This window comes from Lethenteron reissneri, chromosome 7, assembly GCF_015708825.2.
Source record: "Lethenteron reissneri isolate LAM-NWPU_2019-01 chromosome 7, ASM1570882v1, whole genome shotgun sequence".
NCBI classification, from domain to species: Eukaryota; Metazoa; Chordata; class Hyperoartia; order Petromyzontiformes; family Petromyzontidae; genus Lethenteron; species Lethenteron reissneri.
In genome coordinates, this window is record NC_083785.1 from 8,744,475 (window position 1) to 8,765,674 (window position 21,200).

The 21,200-nt window shown below is 46.6% G+C and overlaps 1 protein-coding gene across 3 annotated transcripts in view; it reads left to right on the plus strand.

Annotated features, from left to right (window-relative positions):
• Nucleotides 1-21,200, plus strand: part of LOC133357308 (uncharacterized) — a 261,278-nt gene that overhangs the window by 16,884 nt on the left and 223,194 nt on the right. The window contains exons 2-4 of one of the 3 annotated variants that reach the window (XM_061575192.1): nucleotides 7,176-7,244; nucleotides 8,204-8,258; nucleotides 15,923-16,053. In XM_061575192.1, coding sequence (XP_061431176.1) covers nucleotides 7,177-7,244; nucleotides 8,204-8,258; nucleotides 15,923-16,053 — 254 coding nt within the window. In that variant the 5' untranslated portion in view covers nucleotide 7,176. Of the gene's footprint in view, nucleotides 1-7,175; nucleotides 7,245-8,203; nucleotides 8,259-8,825; nucleotides 8,890-15,922; nucleotides 16,054-21,200 lie in introns of those variants that run through there. The other 2 variants (XM_061575202.1, XM_061575210.1) reach the window with 2 other exon arrangements.

The following is a 21,200-nucleotide window of genomic DNA, read 5'->3' on the forward strand; positions in this document are numbered from 1 at the left end:
TTGGAGTCTGTGTGTCTCTCTCTCCATCATCATCACGGTGGCTAGGAGATGTTAACTGCCTCGCCTGGTATACAGGAGGATGTGGGTTCGATCCCGACCCTGAAGCCTGTTGTATAATTGGAGTTTGCGTGTCTCTCTCTCCATCATCATCATCATCACGGTGGCTCGGAGATGTTAACTGCCTCGCCTGGTATACAGGAGGATGTGGGCTCGATCCCGACCATGACACCTGCTGTATATTTGGAGTCTGCGTGTCTCTCTCTCTCCCTCTCCGTGGTCGCGTGGACTTTTTCCTCCGGGCCCTCCGGTTTTTCCCGTCCACATTTAGAACCAACGTCACGCGCTTGGAGTATTTGGCTGCTACAAATTTTCGCACGACGATAAGCGTACTTCGTTGAGAGCTATCATTTGTGATAGGCCAGGTCGCTTCTGAAAAAGAGCTCTTATAGCTCTCTAGTAAAATTAAAAAAAATGTGTTTAGTTTAGTTTCAACTGGGCAAAGCCACTGTGGGGGCGGGCTGGAGGGTGGGGGGTCTCCGGCGGGGGGGGGGGTCTCCCAGTTGGTGTTGATTTTGGGTCACCGTGTTTTACCATCCCTCGCCGCAGCTAAGCCCCCCCCCTCCTCCCCTCAAACAACCCACGTGTCCAGCCGAGATAATGGAGTTTTTAACCATGCCACGAATGTCACTACTCGGGGCTACGCGGTCATCCTCGCAGCAGGGGCTTTTAGCTCGCCGTCGAACACAGACGGCGGTCACCGCATCACGCGGCGCTTTCGAGACGCGCTTCCGCGGCCGTCTGGAACGCTCTTGCTTCCGATGTTAGGAAGCCGCTGTGAGTTATGTGCTTTTAAATCATCTCGATTGACAAACTCATTTCTTTAGAACTGCTTGAAGTTTGTCGTCATTCCCCCGCACCTCCGATTAGTCCGACTCGCTGCGTTACGGGTGCGAAAGAAGTTCAACATTACACACGGCGGGTGCATATTCAGCGGTTCCGCGGTAGCATTCCAACGATGGGATGGGAGCCCGGGGTGAGGGAGCTCAAGCGATTTAATCGCGTCGTGCGCCGGCGTGTTCGCGAGCGATGGAGCGACGACGTTTCGCGTCCAGGCTGCGAGAGGTGGTGGTGGTGGCGGCGTTCACGTTTCTGCCCCGGTTAATGCGAGAGGCGGTGAAATTTGTGACAGTGGAGTGTGGTGGCGGCCGCTCTGGGTTCAACTCCGAGCGAGTTGGCGGGTCCGCGTCGTCAGACGCTGCGGGCGATGTACGTGTCTTTGCTCGCGCGTTGCCCGGGTGGCTCACGGCGTCCGCCGCCTTCACAAAGGCGCGCGGAGGAAATTTGCAGGTTTGTAACGAGCCGTTGTAAATTTCGATCGGCGAAACCAACCGATAGTAAGTTTAACAGTGGGCAATGTGAAACACACACACACGCACACGCGCGCGCGCGCGCTATTTACAAGCCACTATATCTCTCTCTGATGCCATCTCATATGTGAGTTATGTAACGCATAATCCGAGCGTAAATTTAGTTATGGCCAGCCATGCCTGCCGCCCACTGATAAGCACGCTTGATACTTAGATATCAGGGCTTTGTTCAGACATTAGGAAATAAAATGAAATTGTTCAAGCTGAAATGTTATGTTTTGTTTGCCACGAGTGTCCGAGGCTGAGTGAGCAGGTTATATGAGGTCCCCGTGCGGAGCTGTGGGGAGTTTTTATTTTTTGACAGACGTAGTACATCCATCACTGAGATTAAGAGGCACCGAGTGGAAAACGACGATTTCCGTCTTCGCCTGTCGTCTGCCGATTGGCACCGTTTGAAAAAGAAATTGAACTGACAAGTGCCAGCTATGCATGAGGACAAGCCCATGAAAGTCCACGCTCACTCCAACTCCGATTGGCACGGTGGGCTACAGAACGGTGCGAAAGAAGCTCAGCATGCATTTGTGGATACTCACGCAGAACTCGCGTCCCTTGATATCACAGTAAGGGTAAATACGTTGCAGAATAAGGATTTTTAAAGATAGCAAAATATAATGATCTCGATTTTATAAAGCAAGCTCCGTACATAAACAACATTAAATAAAAACTGCACTCACAAGTATAGATACAATCGAATATAAGTACAGTAAAAGCCGATGATAACAATGGCAACTACAATGATAATTGTTTTTTTACCCTTCTATCTGGCAACAAAACTGACACCTTTTTGTTGCCAGATAGAAGGGTAAAAACCAATTATCATATTTTTTACTGGCAAATGAGGTTCCAATGGAATGGCAACTACAGTTGCAATATCGATAGAATGCATAGAAACGACGATAAAAGCCAGTGGCAATAATTACACTCACAGTGCCGGTAAACATCCACTCGGACCACAGGAAAACAACATCGCGTGTCTAGAAGTAAGCGTATGTGTGCGATGTTTAAGCAAATCATTTGCCGTGTGTGTGAAAAGGCCAAACTTTATTTGTGTATCATGAGACCTCCTTGGCCAGTACCAAAATATGAGAATCCGTTTTCCCCTTTTTTCTGGCAACAAAACACGTGTTAAGATGTTGAAACACCAAACTGAAACCTTTTACAATGAATCATGTCTGCATTAACCACAATACTTGTGGTCAGAATGCAAACAAAAAACATTCTTTGAAAGTATAATCAGTGTTTGAAACTGATTGGCCCACACCAGAGACAGCTTTCTTTTGAGCCTCGTCTCAAATTGTGTTAGATTATCAGAGTATGTTTTTTGTTTGCATTCTGACCACAAGCATTGTGGTTAATGCAGACACGATTCCTTGTAAAAGGTTTCAGTTTGGTGTTTTAACATCTTAACACAACTGTTTTTGTTGCCAGAAAAAAGGGGTTAAACCTATTCTCACTTTTACTTGTGTACTTCTGTAGAAAATTACATTTACGTTACGCGCAAACGATGCGCTGGGTGCGGGCGACTAATTGCAAAGGGCAGACCTGTGACGCCCGGATATACAACATGAACCCACAGCCCTTGGTCACGCTCCACTGCCGGATGAAGGGGGTCTCTCAATGTCATGTCGGGCATTGTGGTTGTGCGACCATACTTCACACCACGGTGATCAGTGCGCGTCTGTGCATGAGCTGCCCAGGACCAATTCGGGAATCGCTTGCCGGCTAACGTTGGTCATGGCCGGGAATCGGAAGTCGGATCAACAACGGGTTCAGAGCTCAGAGTGCTGCTAACCACTGTGTCCTGCAGTGTTCGTTGCAAGGCCCGGTGGGCCATTAGCGGTCGCTGGTGGCCTTTAGTGCGGACCTGACGTGTGGCCCACGACAATTCACGCGGTGTGATACCCCCCCCCCAACCCCATCATCATCATCATCGTGCTGCTGTCAAACCCCCGATGGTTTCAAATGTGTGGTGTGGCCCTTATCGGGGCAAGTGCGCGCCCCCCACCCACCTCTGAAAATGAGTGAAGAACCCTGGTGTACAGTGGTTGGTCTTAATAGCAAGCGAGGATTAACCTCGTGTTCACTTGGAGGCATCCAATTCAGTAAACCCTCGCCCCCCACCATGATTAGCTCAAGGCGTGACATTAAACACTGCGGACAAGAGTTTTACAAGGCAGGAAATGCTGCCTTCAAAGGCCGTCAGGAGCCAATGTAGACTGGGATGAGCAACGCGTGGCTGATGGAACGTTCGTTATTGGTCCGATCTCGTCTCGCGTCGTCGGCACGATGTCCGACGTTTCGCCCCGAATGCCGGAGAGCGAAACGTCGGAACGGCGCGCGCGTGTGTGAACCCGGGGTGCGCCCAGGGCCAGCTGTTGACATTCCTGTCGGCGCGCGGGACCCAATGTGGCTTTTATTTAGATGTTTTAATTGCACGAGGCAGGGGGCCCGAATTATCGGCGAGTGTAGAGGGAGTAGCTGGGAGGAAGTGCGGAAGGAAGGGATGGGTCATTTCAAAAGAGGAATGTCATGGTCAGGCAGCGTTGATTTGGCACAGATGTGTAGAAGGTGGGGGGGGGGGGGGGGTGCTCTGATGACATGTCTTGAAATCGTAGCCGGGGTTTGATATGTGTGTTGCATGTTTCGGACGATAACCAAGGCGCCTAGTGCTGCCATTTAACCCTCTTGTGTACGTGTTGCGGGTACATTTCATGAACGGCAAAAGCAACAGTTCGTTTTGTTTTTTGGGGTAGGGGGGGTGAGTTTAATGCGATTTTAAGAGTCAAATAAATGTCCCAGATGTGTTGCAATGATGTCACGTCACTTTACAGCAGTCCGCCACAGTCTACGTGATCCGTGAGACGATGAGTTCTCAGCATGCTTTCTCAGATTTGCGTGAATTTTTTGTCCGTTTGAGTTCCAGGAAATATCGTCAAGTGTGTCTTTGGATTAGCTTCAGCTTGAGCGCCGTAATTACGTTTGTTCATCCACGTAAACGTGCCTTAAAGAGCTGATCTTTTAAAACATCTGCATCTGATAACATGTTAAGCCGAGCTGAGCTGCAGAGAACTCGCAAGCTGTCAAGCGGCTTCACAATGACGGTCGTGAAGCCGTCGGCTTCGACAGGCTGGCTTTCTGTTTTCAAGTGGCTAACATAGAACGTAAATTAAAAAAAAAAAATTGATGCTGCACATTATGGCCACGAAGGACAATGCGCCTCAACTGATATCAAGTTCATCAGCTTACGGTATTGTGAATCCGAACGCGCACGTGTGCATCAATGGGGTTTTGGATTTGTACGTGGAAATCGGTTCAAATCGCCTCCATGCAGCCACTCGAGGTGCTAACATTCATTCACCGCAGCGTGAAACAATAACCAGAATCGATTAATTATATTATTAAGGAATATTTTTTTTATAAATGAATCACTCAGGGAAATTAACAATTCCACCCTTTACTCTGCGTTCATTTTGGCTGCTCTACGTTTGTAAAGTATTTGTCTGCTGTCATTTTCCACGCGATAATAAGCCACTGTGTCGAGTTATCATTTGTGGCCAGGTCGCTTCTGAAAAAAAGATCCACACATATTCTTAGGTTTTTTCGGTAAAGTCACGTAGGTAAAAAATAAAAATTAAGATCCACACAGCTCCGTGGACCTTGCGTAGTGAGATATAAAATAGTTTAGAGTTCAGTTTCGTCTCGAACATCGGCCATCATCGCTTCGCGCGAAGTGCCCTTGCCCAACCAACCTCACTGACTTTTCTTACTAATCGACGTGACGTCTCTAACCTGCGGAAGTCATCTCAAGTTCAAGTTCATTTATTAGGTATAGCCCTGTGAGCCATTCGGCTCTTGAATCGGGTGCAACCGCAACAAACAAAAAACTAAAACATGAACAAAAAAACATCTTAAAGTGAATACGTGACTGAGTGCAAACTGAAAATCCAAGAAAAGACAGCAAAATTTTGCAGAAAAAAACATCGTACACCAACGCTGTGTGCAAAAATCCCAGTGGGATGCAAGTCAAACAAAAACAACAACCACAAGACAACTTAGATTAAGGCCATCAGTCTAGCTCAGTACTATGTGTTCCTCTTTTTAAATCCTTTATATTAAGTTCGCTTGCTTGCTTGCGTGCTTGCATGCTTGCGTGCTTGCTTGCTTATGACCGTGCAAATCTTTCGGTCGTTTTTTAACCCACTTCCCGTAATCCAATCGAGCTGACATTTTCCACACAGACTCGTTGTGCGTGACAATTAATTTTCGTGAAAATTTTTTTCCAAAATGTTACACTGTTTAGGGAATTTTTTAAAAATATTTAATTACCAATTGCTTAATGCTGCCAGACAATCATCTGACCCATAGGTGGCAGCCATCTCAAGCCAGAGGACGAGAGGAATCTAGCCGCCACGCATATAAAGGATTTATAGTGAAAAACTTTGTTTTTACGGGTTAATTTTTTCCGTCTCAGTATGAAACCCGAGCTGTCGTATATAGCCCAGTGAGGGCCTTACGTGGTAAAAAAAAACTAACAAAAAGCAAGCCGAATAAAAGTTTCGTTTACGTGAGCTACGATGAAACGGACCCAAGAGGTTAACCTCAAGGAGAGATGGAGCGATGAAATCGACTCGCGTGCAGGTGCTAGGCGCGTCTTTGCTTCGCTAGTAGGGAGTGGTGGTGCAGCGGTTAGCGCGCTGGCGCTACAAACCCGGCGACCCGCGTTCGATTCCCGCTCAAGGCCAACACCAGTGACGATTATCTGAACCGGTGATGGGCTTCGCCAAGGTCGACCTGAAAACGAGTACCTGGTGAACATTCGCATTGGGGAGACAAAGGCGGCTGGGCGTGTTGTGTGCCGTGGGCCTCAGTCGGTGCTTCTCGTCAAGAGCACTTGCCCCAACAGTCTGCGGAAGGCTATACGGGGGATCTTTGTTGTATCGTGGGATCGTGACGTCGTCGTGACATCGTGAGAGATGAAAGCGGCTTGGGGAGGGAGTCCTTAGTCCAGCATGGCTCACAATGATGATGAGTGTTATAAATGATTAACTACAATAAATTATTAATCATTACAAATTAGTATTATATGTAACAATGAATGATTAAATTTCGATTTAAAGCTTTCGTGACTGCAGGGATTCATCTTCTTGGTTCTTTCCGTAAAGTCAAGTAGAATGGAAATAATAAAATAATACAAATAAAACATAATAAAATAATTCTCACGACGTTTCGGCCACAACGCAAGCAGCCGTCCTCAGGTGAAGAACAGGTCTGCTTGCGTTGTGGCCGAAACGTCGTGAGAATAATTTTATGATGTTTTATTTTTATTATTTTATTATTTCCATTCTACGTGACTTTACCGAAAGAACCAAGAAAATGAATTATTAATGAATGATTATGATGAAAGTAACTCGTGGGAGCAATCAGGAGCTTCCTAGCCTGCCTCATAAGCAACGTGGAACTTGTAACCGGAGCTGATATATATAAAAATATATAAATTGCTCTTCAAACATAAACTTAGCGTTCAATATTTGCCATGTTTGAAGAAGATAGGCCGCGTGTGTGTGTGTTTTAAACGATTGCATTTGATATGCCGGCCGTGTAAAAAAACAAAAAAAGTTTATCCAACTTTTAAAACAGATTAAAAAGTCTCCGGGTGTTTATTGTAAACCGAAGCTTACGACTTGATTACATTATGTGATGTGCGATAAGTTAGTCGAATTTGCTAAGGAGCTTCTCTTTCCCCATCAGGATGAGTCGAGACAAGATCGGTGAATCTCTCCGCGCCGAAGACGAGATGGAGGTCGCGTCGCAGTCGAGGTGCGGAAACGGCTATCGTTGAGGGCAACACAAAGATCCCCCGTGTAGCCTTAGCAGACTGTCGGGGCAAGTGCTGTTAGCGAGTTGCATCTGTGAAGGCCGGCACCACGCCCGGCCGCCTTTGTCCCCCCAGTGGTGATGTTTACACACCGCACCAGGTACTTATTTGAGGCTGAGTCGACCTACGGGAAGCCCAGGACCGGTTCACATAGAGTAATCGTCACTGGTGTTGGCCGTGAGCGGCGTCATTATTAGTGGGTAGAACGGTGGGGCGGTGGTTGGTTGACCGCTCGACAATCCCGGCACTCCGAGTTGGATACTCGGTTACGACTTCGTGAGTGATATCTGTCCTGGCACACTAACTCCCCCCCCCCCCTTCCACGCTTCACCAACGCCCGCACTGACCAGTGTGGTGAAGTATGGTCAAACAACCCCTGTGACCTCCGCAGCGTGGGGAGGCCTTCATCCCAGCAGCGGAGTGACATGGGCTGTCATTATCACTATTGTCATTTCATTGTGCTCGGCACAAGCAAACGAAGCGAAAGCTTAGATCTCCAAAGAGGCTCGGGGAGCCCTGGGTTAATGAAAGTAAGTAAATAAATGTAAGGCAGCACCAATATATCAGCTCAAACTCATATACTTATGACATTAAAACGCTCATTGTACTTATAACAGTATTAGCATTTTAATTGTACTTAATCTAATGGCTTAATTTGTTTAGCACGACTGTGATATCATTAATTCATTAATGTGCCTTGCCCATCATAGAATGTTTGTAGTCATGTGACGCAACCAATTATAATTTTTGTTTAGGACCCCCCCACCCCGCACCCCCGCTAAATGGATTGGCACCGGCACTGATGATCATTAAGCCTCCACGTACTGTGGCTGCATCGTAGCGCGAGTCGTAAAAAAATTCTCTACGGCGCGCGTGTGGTACGTGCATGTGTTCGTAACAGAGCGAAGAGGCTGGCGGTGTCTTGGCCGCAGTCGATGGAAGATGAGCAATCGTTGGTAAGCTGCTCTCATTGTGCGGGGGTTTTCACTTTTTGCGTTTGGTAACAGCATTCGGCCTCGCGGATCCTGCCCCGGTGTAACGGCTTTCGCACTTTGATCCTGCCGTCCAGAGGTCACCGCTTCAATTTGACCTCCCGGCGCAACGGTTGAAAACGGTGATGGAAGTTTCTTCATTCTAGATTTGAAGCTTTCGTGACTGCAAGGATTCATACTCTTAGTTCTTTCGGTAAAGTCACGTAGGTAAAAAATGAAATTAAAATGAATAAAAATAAAAGAAAATAATATTAATTATTAATTTAAATTTAATTTCATTTTTTACCTACGTGACTTTACCGAAAGAACTAAGAGTATGAAGTTTCTTCAGTTCACGTCAGCCGGCCGCCTCTGTCCACCCGCCAGTTAGCACGGCTGGCTACGTACGGTCCGAAAGAAGTTCAACGTACACGCAGTGTAATAGGGTACCACCACAGTCGATCGGCAGGTCGCATGCGGATGAATAACGTGCGGGTGCTCCCACCTCTTTCTAGACATCTGACCAGTGCGGAAGAGTAGGCCAAGAGGGGGTTGTTCAGAGTTCCCTCTCGTGGAAGCCCTTCCGCCAACATCTGTACAAGCAAGCTAATTGCAGGTCTGCACTTATAATTATAACTGTTGCAAGCGTACGTTTCGAAACGGTGTAACTTAAGAACGCAGTCCAAGCAATCCCCTATCGGTTCAAGCAGCAGATATTTTAATTGCCGGGTTTCTGTAAGCCATTTCCGCCATATCTCTAGTTTCTAGACAGTCGTATAACTGCCGCAGTTAACCCCGGGCATGCCAGGATTGTCGGCCCTGTGTGAGTCATCAAATCATTGAGTCAAGGCCAACGCACTGCGATGGCATTGACAAACACGTGGGCCCTCTCCCCGTGGTGTTTCAGAACTCACTGGAACCTAGATGCACATGAGACTTTCAACCTGCCAGCGATTCATTGTCGGGCGAAACATTTTGCGTGACTACCGGTTGTTTGTCTGAATTCATGAAATGCCACTGAAATGGCCAAAAGGAACAACAAGCAAGCTTATGCTGGCATTCGGCTCGGCAAATGTTTAGGAAGCGTTTTCTAATTCTTTAAGCTTCTTACGCTCCCTTTCAAATTTTTAATTCACGTAATTTTGCGGCGCGCATTATCGGTTTAGCGAATGCTTAGTTACATCCGTGAAAGTGGAAGTTTATTCATTATTTCCCGTTGCAAATTATAGACTAGGGTTTTGTTTTGTTTTTGTTACAAGGGTTGACTTTTTTTAAGATGTGAGCACTTAATGTCAGAAGCAGCCCACCCACAACCACAAACGAGCAAATGAAATGTCTTCAGCATCAAACAAAAGAATTGTTTAAAAAAGAAAACGTACGGCCAATTTGTCAATCCAATGCTGGATTAGCTCTTTCTCATGCCGTGTGGGCGGCGGTGGTTATCAGGCCATACTTCACCGCACTGGTCAGTGCGGGTTGGCGAGGGGGGGGGAAGGGTGCAAAGCAGGAACAGATTTTTCTGCACTGCCCTTGGCTACTCTCGACGCCAACCGCACCTGGGCACGGACATGGAGGTCGCCCTTCCAAGCACAAATCAGGCTCAAGTGATGTCGGTCATGAACATTGTGGGTTTAAGCCACTGTTGGCTTGAAACCACGGGTTAGAATAGATTTGAGATGCTGCACTTATCACGTACAACGTGTGATAAAAAAACTAAAAAGATGCGCCGCTCGAAGGGATGATGATGATGATGGCCCCTCGGTTGAGAGTAATGATCGAGTGGCGGTCAAGGGTGGGAATGAACCCGAAAGTGCGTCCACCACGGAGACGGAGCGCTGAGATGAGCCCGTGTGAAGGTTCTAGTGCTCATTGTTACACCGCGTGACCGCAAGAGATGGCGATGGTTTTGGGGGGGCGGCCTTCTTGAGAATGTTACAATCGATTTCTAGACAAACCTTCAGACTTTGGAACACGCAACCTCCTATTATCCACGCCACCACGGGGAGAACACGCAAACTCCAAATATACAGCAGGCGCCACATTTTGGATGAAACTCACGACCTCCTGCATAACAGGCGAGGTAGTTAACATCTCGCTACAATGGCACCCCAAAGTGATTTGAATTCCGTTACTTCACACAACTGTAAGTTTCCATCGTGTAACGTTTGTAGTCACGTGACACACCGTAATTTCTGCTCAAGGGCCCCTAATGGGCTTCAGTGACTCTATGGCAATAGGCTTGTGTGTGCCTGTGTGCGGAGCGGTATTGCAACAGTTGGCGCGCTGTGCTACGAACCCGGCGACCCGAGTTGGATTCCTGCTCACGGCGAACACCGGTGATGATTATCTGAACCTGTCATGGGCATCCTCTAGGTCGACTCGGCCGGAAATTAGTACCTGGTGCGGTGTGAAAACATCACCACTGGGGAGACAAAGGTGGCCGGGTGTTGTGTTGGCCACCCACCCCCTCGTGTGCCGTGTCAGCCTTCATAGATGCTCGCTTAACAGCCACTTGGCCCAACAGTCTGTTAAGGCTATACGGGGGATCTTTGTCTTTGTGGCTTGCGTGAGCACTGCACATTTGTACGTGCAGACCCCTGCATTAACGGGTCATGAGCGGAGCAAAGCCGGTGACGCTACGGGGAATAGAAAGTGTAAGGAAGCGAAGTGATTCTGTATACACAAGGCATTCCTAGTCCGGGCGTTTTCTCTCGTTTGGGGAGCATTTGCGTCAGATAAACGCCGAAGCGTTGATTTTTCTTCTCCCCCTTTCCTTCCCAGTGGCTCATCTTAAGCTGGAGATGCGGCGAGATGATAAGACGCCTGAAAGTTGTAAAATCCACGAAAGCACATTTTAAAGTGTATCCGTTTGTTCGTTTTTTGGGGGGTTGTGCGTAACGGAACTGCGAATGCACTCAAATGTGCACGATTGCGATGTTTTTTGATCCCACTACCTCCAACAAACCTAGTCCTCCTATATTCATTGCGAAGGCCCGCTGTGGCCCTGGCTGCCCAGACGACCACATGTGCATCAGTTATGTGGTTTTCCCTCTTTTTTTTGTGGGACACATCTGCCACGTGGAAGCGGGAAAACGCTGAGCTCTCAATTTTTCAGAGCTGAAATGTTTGCGTGAATTGTGTGGCATGATTGTGTGTGTTTATTTTATACTAGGATTGACGCAATTTCACATTTGATGAGAATCACGCGATACTAACTTTCAAGATATAACGATTGTTGCGAGATCACTTTCCCTTAGCTTTATAATTTAATTTGGCAATGCCGTTCAATGATATTTGTGCGCTGCTGTACTTTCGTTACGAATGAAGATTACTTAAAAGTTCTGCGGCTGCAGTTCACTCAACTTAAGCCTGCCATGGGCCTTCCAATCACTCTAATTGTGCAGTCACGAATGCTTACAACGCACATGTCATCAGTTAGACATCAAATTATAATACAATTAATTGAACTGAGATGTGGTGCTAGAGAAGGAGGCTACGTATACCATGGACACCCACAATATAAAACATGCCCGTGCTGAGAGAGAAGCTATTTGTGAAGCGGAAATGGACAAAACTTTGGACACGTTGTGAGGACCTCTGGACTAGAGGAATTGGTCTTGCTCGAGAAATTGAGAAGGTCGCGGGGGCAGAGGTCGACATCGGAGGAGGTGGATGGACGACATCAAAAACACCGCTGGCCTTACACTGACCAATCTACGAGAGGCAGCGAGAGAGACGCGCGGTGGGGATGGCGGAGTCCGGTCGTTGACCTGACGGCACAATGTGACAGGGTGACTTGAACTGCGATGCCATCATATGACCACCATGCCATCAATTACTGCGGGAAACTTTTCGTGAAGGACTAATTTAATTGGATAATAACTATTTATTTTAAACTTTATTGAGCGCATTTTCGACTGAATTGTATTGGAGGAAAAAATATTTGAGGCTAAAATTTAATATTTCTGAAAGGTAAAATGCGCTAAAAGGTAATCATTTTATAAAACGCTCGATCTTGGTCGCTGTGCCTCTGATTTCGCACGATCCATCGTGGCATACGCGACGACGCGGCGAACCCACGCGTAGCGACAATTTGCCGACACTCGCATGGGGGAAGTGCCCCCAGCTTCGGAGCGCAGTGGAAGCAGTAGCGCGTCGAAGAGGCGTTTGGGGGCGAATGAGAGGCGCGCACACAAGAGGGCAGTGCGAGTCTGGGCGTCTCCCACGCCGACTCCGCGTGGCTGCAAAACGCGAGCGGTGACGACGCCAAAGAAGGGGGCAGCGAACGGCTGCGCGCTCACGTCGCAGCGGAGTTTATGATGCAGCGCACGCCGCCGGTACGGCACATTAAGTTCGGACAAAGAGGACCGTTGCCGACCTTTCTTGTAAATGCTTATTGGTAGTGATTTTATGATCTCGACTAGAACAGTTTTTTTGTCTTCTTTTTAACCCTCCCACCCCCCCGCCACCGCCCTCCTTCCCTTTCCTGAATTTGTGTTAAAAACAAAAATTCACCCTCATAAAATCGAAGAAATAAAATTCCGGTTTCTTTATTCAACAAAAAATGTAATCGAGCACAAATATTCTTACTGCTGCTCGTACTGCTCCGTAGGTTTTCGCCATTGAGCTATTGAGGCTGTCTGAAGCGTGTTCTTTTTTTGGGGGGGGGGTGGGGATGAAGAGTGTGGGGGGTTTTGTGCCGCTCCGTGTCGCTCAGGCACGATGTCCGCCGTTTCGCTCCACGTGCCGAGGCCTTCTTCGGAGAACTGGACCATCGAGCAAGAGAGAGAGAACGTGAGCTGCCCACTTTCCTGAGTGAGCTCCCAGCAGAGGTCGCAAACGGGTTTTGATTCCTTACCCGTACCCGTATCCGGCCGCACCAGGGTCGAAAACCGGGTATCGGGTAGGGTACGGGTACCCGATTGCGACCTCTGGGATGAAGCCATGTTGCAGGTGCGGGTGGGTTGATTCTAGGAACTTGAATTGTGAGAAGAGACAAGACGTTGGGAAATGAGTGACAAACGGTTACTCACCAGTGACTCACGGTCTACCCGTACCCGGCCGCATCAGGGTCGCAAACGGGTACCCGTACCCAGCCGGGTACGAGTAGCCGGGTATCGGGTAGGGTACAGGTATCGGGTACCCGGTTGCGACCTCTGGCTCCCAGCACGTGGGAGCGGGGAAAACCGTCGAACATTATTGCCAACACCTGGAAACGCATCAGGGGAAAATATAATTTTGTACAACGTGAATGTTTGGGGGAAGTTACATTCGCTATTTCCCGTTCGACGTGGTGAGAGATGAGAGGCCTACATTCCCAGTTGAAACAGTGGTGGCACGGTTAATCTGTCGGATGATTTCAGTGGGTCGTATTTAGTCTTTAACCTATGCCAAAGGAAATTAATCTGTGGAATTGAGTCCAACGTAAGAGGCTACAAGCGGCAAAAGCTCTGCCGCTCTGCGATGTCAATCTGTTAGCAGCGTCTCACGTGGGCTGCTTGTGTTTTGCAGTTGACCCAGAGGCCCTTAAATTTGTCAACCACGCAAGTGATGTGAATTCCCGAGAGAGAGAGTGTTCAATTATGGCATTACATGCGTGAGCCTCAAACAGCATTGGGGAGGATGGGCGATTGAATTGAAATTTTCCGTGGCGCACTTTTTGACACGCAGCATCTAATGCAAGTCATGAAGCATCATTAACGATTGTAATTCTAGTGATGAGTTAAAGTCATTATTTAATTTGCAAAAGGGGTTGGCCGAGGTTTCGTGGATACCCATATTAAGTGTTACCAATCGAGTTAATTAGAAATTGATGGAACGTTGCCAATCGGTCAATTAGTCCTGCTCTGCATTGTGTTGGCGTTGAACGTGGATTAGGCGCACGTGTTTGTAATGTACTTTAAAATTATTACCATCGCAGTGAAGATTATTTAAGCAAACTAATGTGCGTGGTGCTCGCGTGACAAAATACCGTTTCATCGTGTGGTCTTGCAGAGCGTAGAGCATACATTATCGCTACATTCATGCGTTATTTTACGTCTAATGGGCAGTCCATATGCGTTGAAAATGAGATGCGAGAAAAAACGAGTCTGCGTTATGTCAGGTTTGTATTCGTGCCGTGTACTTTTTCTCATACGTGAAATGAAGACGGGGTGTTGCTATGTTTCAATGTAAATTTGAGAACGGTAATATATATTTTAAAAAAATGTTTAATAGCCTCGTAACAAAACATAACCACTTCTGAAACGTGCAACATATCGCGCAAAAAAGATAAAGGTGCAGCCCCGCAATTGCTCGCTCACGCACCACTGCTGGCGGAAGGGAGGGCCTCCACGAGAGGGAGCACTGCCAAGCCCCTGTAGAGCATTCGTTGACCCGTCACTCTTTCACGCCGCTCGTGTCCTTTGAAGGCGTCGGGAGTGCCCACACTTTACCCCATCGTATGTCGTCACTTGCCCATCGACTGACTCTGGCAGTGGTTTTTCGTAATCTCTGGGGTCCACGGATGCCCTGGGAGGGTGTGAGATGCCCTTTCTGGGCCCGCGAGACGTGGCCAGATTTTGTTTTTTTTAAAGGTAAATAATCGAAAGACAAATTAAGCAAGGGCACGTAAGTACAACTACATTTTCTTGGTTCTTTCGGTAAAGTCACGTAGAATGGAAATAATAAAATAATAAAAATAAAACATAATACAATTATTATTATAATTTTATTATGTTAAAATAATAAAAATAAACATAATAATAAAATAAACATGTTTTATTTTTATTATTTTATTATTTCCATTCTACGCGACTTTACCGAAAGAACCAAGAAGATGAATCCCTGCAGTCACGAAAGCTTTAAATCTAAATACAACTACATTGTTTCATCAAACCCCTATGTATTTATTAACATTTAAATTATTTTTAACGATTCAGAAAGAAAGGGGAGCAGGCTGCAGTCAAGGTCAAGAACCACTGAACTATGGTGTTACCTACTTGTACTGCTGGATGAACAGAGACTGTAGGGATTTTAGAAACCTGCAACGTTGTTTCAACTGCCGCGCCCGGAGATCGAACCCGGCTATAACCGTTTCTGCGCGACAGCATCCGCATACTCTCTATCGTGTTATAAACATAGACGTATTACGAGAGTGTTTTACACGCGATCACTTATAATATGCATCCGTTTCAAATCGACTCTCAGCGCGCCTCTGATTAGCACGGTTGGCTATGTATGGTGCGAAAGAAGTTCGACGTACATAGAGAATCAGAAGATGTCTACTGGAGGAATCCGATGAGCTGTAAAGCTCTTTAACAAAATAGATATCAAGTCGTTTCACAGATGTCCAGTAGTCACAGATGCCCGGTAGTAGTGCGCACATGACCGGACTACGCAACTCTGTCCCACAACCCACTCTGTTTTAAGTTTCACACGACACACACACACACAGGCACGTCACAAAAACACTCCGACCTTGTGCGTCTATGAAGAAACAAACAAAACACCATCGATAGTTCCTGTAGAACTGCCTCGTTTGTCCTCTGCATGCCTATTGTTTCTTCACGATGTCTTTGCCCATGAAGGCAAACCCCCCTCCCTTCCACCGGCCCCTAATCGCTGACCACTCCACATTCGCCTGCCGCTCCCTTGCCCCACACCTCCAGCAGCGGCTGAGCCAGAAGGTTGCGCTGGAGAGGAGGCAGCGTGACCTGGGCGAGCGAAAGCTGCGAGACGCCACGCGGGAGCTCGAGGATTGTCGCCTGCAGATGCTCACTCTCGGCAAGCAGTTCAGCAGGTCAGCGTGCACGCGACAGCGACGAACGGCACTTGGCCCGTACGGTCTGTTAATTCGAGATTTGAAGGTTTCGTGACTGCAACGATTCATGTTCTTAGGTTTTTTTCGGTAAAGTCACGTAGGTAAAAAAATAAAAATTGATAAAAGTAAAATAAAAATAAAATAAAAATCACGACGTTTCGGAGGCAACAAAAGCTTCCGTCTTCAGGTGGAACCGTCACAGCACGACTGCTGCATCAAGCATCAAGTACCGTCACAGCATTACTGCTGCATCAAGTACTTGATGCTTGATGCAGCAGTAATGCTGTGACGGTTCCACCTGAAGACGGAAGCTTGTGTTGCCTCCGAAACGTCGTGATTTTTATTTTGTTTTACTTTTATTAATTTAAATTTTAATTTTTTGCTTACGTGACTTTACCGAAAAAACCTAAGAATACGGTCTGTTAAGGCTATGTGTCCAGGGGTGGGGAACCTTTTTTTCTGCCAAGGTCCATTTGGATATGTATAACATCATTCGCGGGCCATACAAAATTACCAACTTAAAATTTGCCCGTTATATTTGGTCAAACATTTTAATTAACTCGCCCCTAATGTGATGGCTGGAACCGCTTCTCTTTGGGCGAGGCGCGTGTGATGTTAGCTGGTATTTTTGATGTTGCAACTCGCAACTGCTTTACCAGGTTTGCTCCTAGATTGATTGAATTTCGAGTTCCGCCTACGGTTGCCTTGGCAGGGCCACACCAAATGATTTCGCTGCCCTTATACGGCCCGCGGGCCGGACGTTGCCCACCCATGCAGGAAATGTAAAGAGAGGGGGGCATCTTTGTTGCGTGCAACGCCTCCGTGGAGCGGTGGCGTAGGGGTTAGCGCGACGCGCCACGAAGCCGCCCACCCGAGTTCCATTCCTGCTCACGGCCAACATCGGTGACGATAGCCTGAAGCGGTCCTGGGCCTGCCCTAGGTCGACTCAGCCTCAAGTGGGGACCTGTTGCGGTGTGTAAACATCGCCGCACGGGAGATAAATGCGGCCGGGCGTGATCCTGGCCGAGGCCAAACCCCTTGTGTGGCTGCGCTGTTCATAGGCGCTCGCTCAGAGCACTTTCCCCGACAGTCTCTGAAAGATGTTCCAGGGATATCTTTGCATGGAGACAGATGGGCCAATGGGGCGTTGGCGGGGGGGGGGCATGCTGGTAACGTACGTATGTTGAACTTTTCACACTTTAGACATAAAGTGCTTTGCCACAAATGAACCACAATACCTCGCTCATCTCGTCAAGGAGCATAAACCACCGTCACGCAAACTCCGCTCATCATCGCAGTAGCAGCAGCGGCTTTCGGCTGCTCACCATCGAACAAAGGCGGCGGTCACCGCATCGCGTGGCGCTTTCAGATGCGCTTCTGCGGCCGTCTGGAACGCTCTTCATTCCGATATTAGGAAGCCACTGGAGCTATGCACTTTTAAATTATTTAGATTGAAAACTCATTTCTTTTTAACTGCTTTTTGTGTTTAGTTCGTTGTCCTTCCCCCACACCTCGGATTAGCAACGGTTCACGACTTTACGGTTCGCAAGAAGCTCAACATTGAGAATAGGGTTTTCCCCTTTTTTCTGGCAACAAAACAGCTGTGTGAAGATGTTAAAACACCAAACTGAAACCTTTTACAAGGAATCATGTCTGCAATAACCACAATGCTTGTGGTCAGAATACAAAAAAAATACTCTGATAATCTAACACCGTTTTGAGACGAGGCTCAAAAGAAAGCTGTCTCTGGTGTAGACCAATCAATTTCAAGGACAATGCATATATTATCAGAGGATGTTTTTTTTTGCATTCTGACCACAAGCATTGTGGTTATTGCAGACATGATTCCTTGTAAAAGGTTTCAGTTTGGTGTTTTAACACTTGTTCGTTGCCAGAAAAAAAGGGGAAAACGCTATTATCATATTTTGCTACTGGCAAAGGAGGTCCCATGATGTAGAACAGGGGCCGGGAACCTTTTTGACTGGGAGAGCCATAAAAGCCAAATATTTCTAAATATATTGCATTGAGAGCCTTATAGTATTTTTAACGTCTAATAAATTAAATATGTCTTACTTTTAATGCGACTTCTGGTGCTGCATGGTTTTGCTGATGGCCTTGTAGTCAGGTTCATACGTGGTGAGGTTGAGCTTCGTGCAGGTGTGACCCGTGAAATTTATCTTCAAAACTAATTTCTGTTTACTTTAAAATGACAGTATTATTAAGCAATATCACAAGTATTTTAAAATCAGTTCCAAACTGATTTTTTTATTATTATTTTTTTCAACTCCAAATTGCCTGGGAGCCATATGCCGTCACCGGAAGAGCCATATATGGCTCGCGAGCCATAGGTTCCCGACCGCTGATGTAGAAGCTCAACATTACACGCTTACTTCTTTTGCACCATGCTAATCGGAGGTGCGTGCGGGGGGGGGGAGAATGACAACAATAGGTAATGGGAGATGAGCCATGGGGAGAGGCAGGGATAGGGCAGCGCATTGTGACCAGAAAGCAAGAACGGACAAGTTGAATTTGAACCTGCCTTACCTCAATCATAGGACAGTCGGCGTATGACATACGTCCATCGTCCGTTTGACCAAAGCAATTATGATACGAGACGTAAATGTGGACGTTTAGCCGAGTTTTATTGAATACATATTTGCAAGGTGATGCTTTCAAACTCAAACAAAACACACAAAACATCTGCAAAAAAGTGCACGGCCGTTTGTGGGGTATGCAGCAACACAAAAGACGTGAGCATACCCTGCAGAAGTGCATTGTGTTCCATTGTGGTCATGTTGCGTTTGTTTTTTTCAATACGCACAAAATGACATTTTTCCGCATTATTTGCATCTCGTCTGAAACTCGTGGTTTTTCAGTCTGCGCCATTATTCTGCACTGATTTGTACCGTATTATTGGTTGATATTTCCACAGATTACGTTTTCTTTACATTGCCTTTTCCCCACGTTATATTACGATTGTATTTTTAGCTTCGTGTGATGATACGGAGCATCCATTCTGAAATTTCACAGAGAAATAAACAACAACGAATCGCCCGTGGAAGGCGATATCACAGAGCTATTTCTGAATTCCCGACACGTGACGTCTTTTCCGAACGAGACGTTGTACTTTGTTACCCACCCTGCTTATAGGAGATGTTAGTCGCATGGCAGTCGAACCAAAATGTTGAATTCTCATAGCTTGGATTTTGGGAAATTAATATAAATATCTAATTTAACGTGATTTTTTTTGTGAAGTCAATACTGTCTGCACTTGAGAACCCAGTTCAAAATCAGAATACAGGGACTCCTTTACTTACGAACGGGTTAGGCCCCACAGGTTTGTTTGTAAGTTGATATTTTCGTACGATTTCAAACGTGCTGTACGGCATATACACTAACACGGGAAATGGCTTTAAAAGTTTAACATCTCCTGCAGATGTAGATGTCACTGGTTCTTCACGTTCTGCAGATGTAGATGCCACTGGTTCTTCACGTTCTGCAGATGTAGATGCCACTGGTTCTTCACGTTCTGCAGATGTAGATGCCACTGGTTCTTCACGTTCTGCAGATGTAGATGCCACTGGTTATTCACGTTCTGCAGATGTAGATGCCACTGGTTCTTCACGTTCTGCAGATGTAGATGCCACTAGTTCTTCACGTTCTGCAGATGTAGATGCCACTGGTTCTTCACGTTCTGCAGATGTAGATGCCACTGGTTCTTCACGTTCTGCAGATGTAGATGCCACTGGTTCTTCACGTTCTGCAGATGTAGATGCCACTGGTTCTTCACATTCTGCAGATGTAGATGCCACTGGTTCTTCACGTTCTGCAGATGTAGATGCCACTGGTTCTTCACATTCTGCAGATGTAGATGCCACTGGTTCTTCACATTCTGCAGATGTAGATGCCACTGGTTCTTCACGTTCTGCAGATGTAGATGCCACCACCGCCATCCATTGCGCGGCGGTTGAACTTACGACTCTCGGTCCAAACAGGCAACTGGACATACGGACCAGGTTTGTACGTATCTCTGAAAGTTCGTAAGTCGAATGTTCGTAAGTAGAGGAGTTTCTGTATGTATTTATACCGGAGGAATCCGTTGAGCGACAAAGCTATTTCGCAGATGTCCAGTTGGGGCATGTCAGTGAGGTTGGCTACGTACGGTGCGAAAGAAGTTCAACATAAGTACGTAGAACGTTACAATAGCTAACAATACCACCATACAATAGGAGTGCAACGTATAGAAATGGCAAATAAATCACTCAAAACATATATACAAATAAACTACATTAGTTTCATCTTCTTGGTTCTTTCGGTAAAGTCACGTAAAAGGTAAATAATAAAATAATAACAAACTAAACATAATAAAATACAATTCTCACGACGTTTCGGCCACAACGCAAGCAGCCGTCCTCAGGTGAAGAACAGGTCTGTCGGGAGATGAATCCCTGCAGTCACGAAAGCTTTAAATCGAAAGATACATTAGTTTTTTTTTACCAGGCCAAGCCCACTAAGATACTAGCTTATTTTTCAGAAGCGACCTGACCATCACGAATGATATAGCTCGACGAAGCGGCTTGTCGTCATCACGTGGAAAAGTTTAACAGCGGCCAAATAATCTAAACGCACGTTTCGATTTAAAGCTTTCGTGACTGCAGGGATTCATCTTCTTGGTTCTTTCGGTAAAGTCACGTAGAAGGGAAATAATAAAGTAATAAAAATAAAACATAATAATAAGACAGCGTCTGACGCTGTCTTTCCGACAGACCTGGTCTTCACCTGAGGACGGCTGTTTGCGTTGTGGCCGAAACGTCGTGAGAATTATTTTATCATGTTTTATTTTTATTATTTTATTACTTCCCTTCTACGTGACTTTACCGAAAGAACCAAGAAGATAAACGCACGTTTCCAAACCACTGGAGGTGGTTGAAACCTCTACCGCAATCCGCGATCTCATCGGGAGTCAGCTCAGTCCTCCGACTCCCTGAGTCACTCAGCCACCGCTGCTCAGCAGTTGACGTGGAATTAAACCAGCACCTGGGTCTCATTGAATTGAAGGAAATCCTACAGATGAGATGGGCGAGGCAAGAGGTTACAACGGCAATGGGGCTTGATCTAATCCGGCG